The following is a 9,350-nucleotide window of genomic DNA, read 5'->3' as shown; positions in this document are numbered from 1 at the left end:
ATTTGACGCGCTTGATTTGTTATTAATAATAATAATTTTAGCCATGAATTCGATTGACGTTCTACACATTGCACAATCAACTGATATCTAATATTCAATATAAGGCGCAATCTGAGGTTTTCACCGCTAACCTTGTGCAATGAATGCAACTCGATGTGCTGTTTTTGTCAAAGTGGAAAATCATGTTGTTTTCTGCGTAGATTGATGCTGATTTGCGGTAGAACGCAACTATTCACTATACTATCTATCGATTTTCAGGCTGGCTTGGATCAAGATGAATGTCATTGCCATTTGTTCTCTTCAATAGTCCAAGTGAATGCAGAGGTTAAAAGTCACACATTCTTCAACTGATTGCTATTTATTGACTTGGTAGTACTGATAAGAACATTTAAGTTTGTTGCATTCTTTTCAGGGGATTTTCCTAAACCGCAACAACAGTCATTATTACTGTGTTGCTCTTTCTGCAGTTTTTTCCAAGCTGAAGAAATTGGTTTTAATCTGAAGCAAAATACTGCTATCAATTCCCTGTGAAAATTTCAGCTTTGACTCTTGAACTGAAGTATTTAAATTTTTTTATTGAAGTTGATTTTTTGCTAATTTCTATTGCCCTATCAGACCAAAGTGAACAGAAGTGTTTCTTTGTGCGGTAATTTTATATCGCATCAAACCGGAAAAAGTTAAGGTTTTTACTTTCTACAAGGTTTTGCACTAGACGTTTGAGTTCATGTCAACCAGAATACCTTTATGTATGTTCTGTAAAAAATTCAGGTTTGGCTTTCATGCACAAGAATTTAAAATCAATGACGGAATTTGACTTTTCGTAAATTTATATAATTTTCTTTCTCACCAAACTGGAAAAAGTCAATTTTCACGTCCCATAAGGTTTTTCTCTAGACGTTTGGTTTTCTATGAAGCAGAATACATCTATGCATGTTTTGTGAAAATTTCAGCTTCGGATTTCATGCCGAAGTATTTTAAATCAATGGCAGAAAATTGGTTTTTCGTAAATTTAAGTAATTTTCCGTCGCATCAAATTGGGAAAAAATATTTTTTTATGTTGTTCAAGGTTTTGCGTTAGACGTTATATTTCCTATGAAGCAGAATAATTTTCTGTATGTTCTGTGAAAAAATCAGCTTTGGCTTTCATGCAGAAGTATTTAAAATCAATGACGGAATTTGACTTTTCGTAAATTTATATAATTTTCTATCTCATCAAACTGGAAAAATTCAGTTTACACGTTCTACAAGGTTTTTCTCTAGACGTTTGGTTTTCTATGAAGCAGAATACATCTATGTATGTTTTGTGAAAATTTCAGTTGCGGATTTCATGCCAAAGTATTTTAAATCAATGGCGGAAAATTGATTTTTCGTAAATTTAAGTAATTTTCTGTCGCATCAAAAACTGGGAAAAAATATTTTTTTATGTTCTACAAGGTTTTGCGTTAGACGTTTGATTTTCTATGAAATGGATGTTTTATGTAAGTTCTCTAAAAAATTGAGCTACGACTTTTTTGCAGAAGTATTTTAAATCAATGGCGGAAGTTATTTTTTCGTAATTTTGTGTACCTTTCTATCGTACTAGAAAGCATATTTTTTTAAGTTCTACAGGGTTCTGCGCTAGAAGCTTGATTTCCCGTGACTTGTTTTTGTTTTGTGAAAAATTCTGCTTCGTCCTATTTTAAATAAATAATTAAAGTTGAACTTTCGTAAATTTATATCGGACGTATAGTGGGAAAAATCAAACTTACATAGACAATAAGATAAGGAGCAAAATATAGTTATTCCGAAAGTCATCGCATGCAATCTGTACGAAATAAGCCCTGACATTTTCACTAACCCGAGAAAGTGAATAATGGTGACGAAAGAAGAAGCGCATCCGAAGAAGGCGAGGTGGTTAATTATTTAACCAGACGAAGAACAATGCCATTATAAATAATCCTTTCAAGCCCTTCCTGGAGCTGAAAAATTACTGAGAAATAACAAAAGCCCATCTTTACTTTGGTGTGCTTGTGCAGAGATAATGGCCCAGGAGTGGAGTTCGTTTATCGGGAATAAATAATAAATGACACACTTTGTCGGCTTTCGTATTTAAACAACTGCTTAATCGCATATACGATCATTTCGGTTGTTATCTTGAATCGATAAGACATAAGCATTTTGCAATCAATAATTGGAGTCATGTGTCGCTTGCAAAATGCTCATATTCCATTCATGTCGGTGTGGTGGGGAAAATGAATTTTTATTCCTTTTCCAGTTTGGAATTAAATGATTTTGCTTCAAATGAGGAATGGGAGCAAAACATCGATGTAATTCGTTCAAGGTCGATATTTTTACCATCGATGTTGCAAATTCGGAACATCGATAAAACATCGATGTTATATCCTAAAATGAAAACTTCGGAGATTTGATGTTGATACTAGATAGAAACATTTTCTGCAAACTCTTTGCGATACAAACGATCGCAACATAGCGGCCCATTTCCAGCTACACCCGAAAAAAGCTTCTTTTTGCAGTCAGTTGACCGAAAAATGTAGCAACTATAAGTTGAATAAATTTAGTCGATTATTTAATGTCATAGTAGTAGTAAAATAAAATAATTTCAGTTTAAGTTAATCAATTTCAAATTTGTATGCAACAGCAAACTATCAGAACATCGATTTTTATCCCTATTTCAAATATTAGTATATGTTCCATCCCTATTTCAAATAGGAGCATGTAGATTGCTTGACTACTGGGAAAGCTCACTGACTGCATTCAACTGACAAATAATCCAGTTAAAAGCCCATTCTGTCTTAATTAAGCAACATAGACTGGATATGTGCATACGTCGTATTGAGTTATTGTTGGCCATTAACTGACATACAATAGGTATAGACAGTAGGAGGATGGAATAATTTGAAATGTTTATCTGGGGAATGGATTTCTTATCCGGAATGTTCCTATAATTAGTCAGGAGTGTTGATCTATTCTCCGATTTTACTCAAAAAGTTCAACTTGCTCTATGAAATCTATCAAAACTATAGGGTTACCAGATAAACCTGAAATAATCCTTATTGCACACTCTAAATTCTAGCTAAATAAACGATTTTTCCCATTCATCACCTCACGTGGATAGCGAAGTTTTTAGAGCATTTCGGGTTTAAAATTGACCATGGAATGCGCTGTTAAGCTGTGGCCATCAAATCGCGAAACACCCAGTATAAATCATAAATGAATGGACTCGAATCTTTAATTAACCCTGAGTTCCACCTCCGACGTCACATTTTATTATTAACTGTTAACCAACATTAACCACTGTTCAAATGGTAGGCGAATGAATCAATTTGGAAGGTTCATATTTCACATTGAAGATTGAAGCCAATCAATTTCGTTTAAAATCTACTGATTGAAACGACTTGTTTTGCTTTGTACAGGGCGATACACACATTGTTCCGTTTGTCTTTAATTAAAACGCTTTTCGGTGCAAAGCTCGATGTTATTAATTCCTACGTCGTTTTTTTTTCGCGGCTTTTTCAGGCTATGATGAAGGTTGATTCCGTTCATTTTTAATGGAATTGAATGTGCAGGCGTTTTGACATTTACCATGTGTACGGATGCTGGCTGATTTCTGCAGGTTTTTTAATCGGTCAAAATAGTAAAGGCGCGAAGGCCGCAAGAAAATCCCTGAAAGTGGCAAATCTTGTTTCTATGTGCTTGCACAACAATAGCGGCTCTTAATAATTACACTTTATTAATTAGATGCTTTGTGTCTGTTGTTCAAGCATGACTGTCGTGTTTTTCCTTCACTTTTGATTTTTTCCTCTCGCGCTTTGCAGTCTGATCTTTTGGGTTCTGGTATATGTACCTTAACTTATCTATTGCTTATCAGTTTATCTTCATTGATTTTTTGCGATTGTCTTCAACATTTTCATTATCTTTCGAACTTTTATTGCATTTTCCAAGTCCGTCTACTTTACGCGTCGCTTCTTACTGACCAGAATGGATGGAAAACTGGCTTCACCAAAGTACGACTTGATTTTCATACAGATGTTTCTGGCAGTCTGAGAACGTTTGCGCTGCTCCACCACTGGAGTCAAACTTTTCTTCATGGCACATTTTCAGTCGAAAAAGAGGTGTTGGTGTAATTTGATGAAAGTTGCGGAAAAAACCATTAGATTTACTTGAAGCTGTCCAATATTCCACCACATCTAATTCCTAACCGGTCTTTGGCATTTCTCTTTAATCGGCCGTAAAAAACGGAGAAAGTGATTACTGTACGTACGTAATATTACAAGCTGCCCTGAAACCACATATTTCATGGGTTGTTGTCTTTACCGGACATCGTCCATCGGCAGGTTAATTGGCAAAGAATAACCAATCGGCTGCACCGAGCAAGACAACTTTTACTTTCCTATGCTTTTTATGTTCGCATTTCATTTAGCAAATACTATTGATTCGTTTTAGATAACAAGCGCTTAAAGTTACCGAATTATCAAAGGGGAACGTTTGGTTGGCGCTAAAAAAAAACAAGTGACCAAACTACCGATGGGGGCGCTGCCGTCCTGTCATTCCATAGGTTAATTTTTGTTTTTTAATCTATAACATAAAACAATACTTACACACGTTTCAATTTGTTCCTATTTGCTTAAAGGCTTGCAAAAGCTGAGTAGAACTGAACAAAATAAGTCACAATGACATCTAATCAAAGCATGTGTCAACTTACTAGTCAAAGTCAAAGTGTAGTTATAATTTAGCCGCCAGTGGGCGTGGGTTGAACTCACGAATAGGATCATTAGTAAGACTTTTTGACATTTGACAAGCTCTAACCAATCACAGTTGTCTGAAGTAAGTGAGTAAATCCTGGCCAATCAACAATCAATCTTGCCCAAGTCCAAAAATGTCATTGTATTTATGTATTAATTAAAAAAATCCCATATTTTTTCAGTATTTCCAGGTTATAAATAGCGCTGAAATACATCCGAACGCCTCTAAATTTCCCCCGGGGGCAAACAGCCGTGCAAAATCCAGACGCCTTCCCACCATAATCAGACCCTGATTGACTGGATCATCTGGCGATCTTTTTAATTACTCTGCACGTGGTTGGATCTGTCGGACGGGATTAGAGCGCTCATTACTGCCAACCCGCTCAATCCCTCGACGCCGATTGGTTAGCTGCGGCTTTTCACAGTGACGTCACCGGTTGCTCAATGTGCGAATCGATCAGTGACGTCACCGTTGGACGTGTAGCCAAGGCGTCGTTGTCTAATCGCTTGGAATCTTTGAGTTGAAGATTATTTTGGTTGGTTCTGTTGGAAATTGGGGCGATTTCGTTCGTGACAGCAAATCTTAGAAACTCAGGGAATTTTGATCGGTAATTGCATGAAACTGGTGAGTTTCATGAGCATGGATTGCATCGTCAGAGGTGGCTGCCGCCCCAACGTCGACCCAAAAATCCGAAGTTTTGTTATTTATTTTTAGCCGACGATTTATTTCTTATTATTGACTCGAATACTTTATAAATGCATATTTGTGACCTTCTTACGTCGAAAGGAATCGATTGAGCTCAAAAATCACGCATGTAAAATTTTAATTTTTGGTCGAAAATTTTCTAATGGTGGGCGTCGATTTTTAAAAAAAATTAAAATTTCCTCAAAATGTCTTGAATTTTACATCATTTTCATCTTACGGACGCGAGCAATGCGTCAAACTCATTGAAAGACTTGCTAGAAGTTTAAGATCCGAATTAATAGACTTTTCGGCACATTTTGAGCTTTCGCGATCTTTAGCCGACGATTTCTTCCTTATTATTAAAAAATGCATATTTGTGACCTTCGTACGTCGAAAGGAATCAATTGAGCTCAAAAACCACGCATGTAAAATTTTAATTTTTGGCCGAAATTTTCCTTAGGGTGGGGTCGATTTTATGAAAAGATTAAAATTTTATCAAAATGTTTTAAATTTTACATATTTTAAATTTCACGGACGTGAGGAATGCGTCAAACTCATGAAAAGACTTGCTAGAAGTTTCACATCCGAATTAATAGGCATTTTCGGTATTTCGGTTTTTTTTGAGCGTTCACGATCTTTAGCGGACGATTTGCGGCACTTTATAAATGCATATTTGTAACCTTCTTACGTTGAAAGGAATCGATTGAGCTCGAAAAACACTCATGTAAAATATTTATTTTTGATCGAAATTTTTACAAAGGTAAAGGTCGATTTTTTTTAAAAATTAAAATGTCTTAAATTTCACATAATTTTCAGCTCACGGACGCAATGAATGCATCGAACTTATTGAAAAACATGATAGAAGTTTCAGATCCGAAATAACAGACATTTTCAGCACATTTTAAGCGTTTTTTGAGAGATCACGATCTTTAGCCGACGATTTCTTCCTTATTCTTGACCCCAACACTTTATAAATGCATATTTGTGACCTTCTTACGTCGAAGGGAATCGATTAAGCTCAAAAAACACGCATGTGAAATTTTGATTTTTGATCGAAATTTTTCCAAGGGTGGGAGTCGATTTTTTGAAAAATGAAAATTGTCCGAAAATTTCGTAAATTTTATATCATTTTCATGTCAGTAACCTAAAGTAGCGATTTTCGGTTTAAAGCTCACGCTTTTTCCGTATAAAGTTGCAATATTTTTCCGAAGTTTTTAGTTTGAAAATGAAACTTCGAGTTTAAAGTCGACTTATGAAGTAGAAAGTAACGATCTTTCTACTTATAAAGATGAAAATTAAATCAGCATTCAAAGTTAAAATTCTTGTGCGAGAGTGAAAATGTAATTTAGATTTGCGATGATCCAAATTCCCAGTTGAAATTCGTTTTTTTTTTAGTCTAAAGCCGACATTTTGCACTTAAAGTTGCAATGATTAAAGAAAAATGCAAATTTCGCTTTGAAGGCAAAACTTTGAGTTAAAGATTAAGGGGGAAAGTGAAAATGCGAAGGTCAACATTTCCACTTCCAAGTTGCGATTTTCAGCTTAAAACAACACAGCAGCAACATGCAGCTTAAAATTGACTTACAGTTAAAATTGTTCTTAAGGTTGCTATTTTTCTGCGCTAGATTGTTAATTTTTTGAAAATTCAAATACTTTTCCCCAGTTTTGTTGTATTTTCCCGGTCGGAAATGCCGTTTTGGCAAAGAAACACCCGATTTTCTAACTGGAACTATCTGACGTTGGCTGTCAAACGGTCCTTATGATATGCGCCGACCAGATTTAACCCTCAGTGTCACTCTCTTTATGAGCGACTATATGGTCGCTCTTTTGCTCATACAAACGAGTCTCTCTTTCCTTGTCTAAGGTTGCAGGTTCTTTTTGAACGAACTGACACAACTGATGCAAGCGACTCTTGCTTGTGAAACGTCAGGAAGAAGTTCTTTTCCACGACGGCCTAGAAGCCCACCAGCTTCAAATTAGAAAATACTTACTATAATTTCGTAAAATGTCTTTGTATCAACTTTTTCGTTTATCGGCTGCTGAACTCCCGCTTCTTAACAATTCGAAGATATTGGAAATTTCTCAGAATAACTTTTGTCTCATTTGCCGACAGGCGCAATTTCCACACATACTTTTGCTCGAAAAAATCCTCACTTTTGCACTATTGGGGAAAAAAACCGAATTTAACTGGAGGCGGCAACCCTGCACCTATCCCGAAAGTAGATTGCGCAATAAGGGAAACCCTTCATTGTATACGTCCTACGCACGATTATTAAGAATGCCCTTTTATCATTCTAAAAAATCCACATTGAGCCATTCATAAATGTGACCTTCCAACTTGATGTCATCTGGTTATTGAAGCCGTATGCAAGTTAACAGTGGAATTTAGGGCTTCTCTTCGCTGGATTCCATCGATATGGTTTGGCGCCCTAGAATAACGGGGTGAGTTTTTGTTGTGGTTGCCAATCTGTGTCATGACAACGTTAATGATCTTGAGGGTGATTTTTTCACGAGCATTCACTAGTTTGCAACGACATTCAAGCGCTCATACTGGTTTCGCACGATGTAAGTCCTTCTTTTTGCTGTTAGACTCAGTTGGATCGAAACAGTGATTGGCCAAGGGATTTTCAGAAAACCCAAATAAACCTTTCCAACTAAGATCAAGCCAATGGCGTCATTGCTACATTGAAATGTGATAAAACCGATCAGATACGATAATCGCCTAAAAATGTTATCTTTATATAATAATTTACGGCTAAAAGTGCGTCATGATATCCAGAAAAAAAATCGGCAATGTTACGTTGAGGCAAATTGAGCCATTGGCAGTAAATACATTTTTTTTAAGTGCCTGTACATACTCCGCAAACAAACCTCTTGACATCAATTGCGTGGGAGTTTGCGAAAAAACGGCCAATATCCAGAAATAAATCGACAGGCTGCCGTTTAGATGAATCAATCAGCAAAACTTTTTGCAGCAATTTCCATTAATTGGTTAAGTTAATGCCGATATTGTTATTATTGGAACAGTCATATGGTTTAGGAACACATTTATTTTGGCTCATAGCGCTCGAAATCGTGTTTTCCTCTTCGTAAATAAACCCGTAAAAGTGTCTTTTTATTGCAGGCGGATGCTTCGGTGGACATGGCCGAAAGACACTTCTATGCGGCCAGCATGGACTATGTCTATTTAATTCAGGAGGTTCATGAAAGGAAGAAGTTTGAATTTGTTGAGACTCTCCTGACCTTTGTCTATGCTTATTTCACGTTTTATCATCAGGTAAGAGAATTCTTTGTCTTGATTAACGGTTCAAAAATCTACTTTATTTAATCGCATTGAAGCAGCCGATCAATTCTTGCAAATTCACGAAAAATTATCTAAAAGTCAGAACGTCGATGGTGCTTTGCTAATGGAAAACGCATGTGATGCATTGTCAGGCGCTGTTGTTAACCATCGATGTTCTGACTTTTAGACAATGTATTACCATTTTCGCGAAAAGTGCATTGCGAATGGGTGGTTTTTGTCTAGTTAACAAGATTTTTGTTTAAATCTTGCATGTTGACCAGTATGCGAAGTAGATATTTTCTCCTTTTCGCAATTTTTTTTGTTAACATGTTAACTGGGGATTAGTGCATTTATTTAATTCTAATTCTTTTTCTGGTTGTTTTTCAGGGGCACGAAATCAAAAAGGATTTTGACCCTTTTATGAAAGACTTGCAATCGAAAATCCAGAAAACTCGAACGAATTTTGACGACTTCAGTGAAAAACTCAAAAAGCGAATGTCTGAGGTACAAAAGCAAGAGGTCCCACCGAGCATTTCTAAAGGATGTAAAGAAGGTTACTTGTTTTTGCTCGAGAAAAGTAAGTGCCAGCAAGCGATTTGCTAATAGAACATATACTTTTATAGTGTTTTCTTATTTTTTT

General features: G+C 36.1%; 1 protein-coding gene and 1 long non-coding RNA gene across 2 annotated transcripts in view; one reads left to right on the top strand and one right to left on the bottom strand.

The window, feature by feature from the left end:
* LOC109543735 (rho GTPase-activating protein 26) overlaps positions 1-9,350 on the top strand; it is a gene marked incomplete at its 3' end in the record, with an annotated part of 44,470 nt that overhangs the window by 32,351 nt on the left and 2,769 nt on the right. Inside the window, 2 exon segments of the mRNA XM_048660879.1 lie at positions 8,552-8,704; positions 9,098-9,287. Of these exon segments, the coding sequence (XP_048516836.1) occupies positions 8,552-8,704; positions 9,098-9,287 (343 nt within the window).
* On the bottom strand, positions 3,669-4,800 carry LOC125502518. The gene is made up of 2 exons (XR_007280280.1): positions 4,599-4,800; positions 3,669-4,279 (listed from the first exon to the last, which is right to left on the bottom strand). It is a non-coding gene; the product is annotated as an uncharacterized LOC125502518 (long non-coding RNA).

Source organism: Dendroctonus ponderosae, unplaced genomic scaffold (assembly GCF_020466585.1).
Source record: "Dendroctonus ponderosae isolate FM_Combo_2020 unplaced genomic scaffold, Dpon_F_20191213v2 Dpon_F_20191213_1, whole genome shotgun sequence".
Lineage (NCBI taxonomy): Eukaryota > Metazoa > Arthropoda > Insecta > Coleoptera > Curculionidae > Dendroctonus > Dendroctonus ponderosae.
Note: the sequence above shows the minus strand (reverse complement) of the source record. Positions and strands in the feature narration are given on the sequence as shown.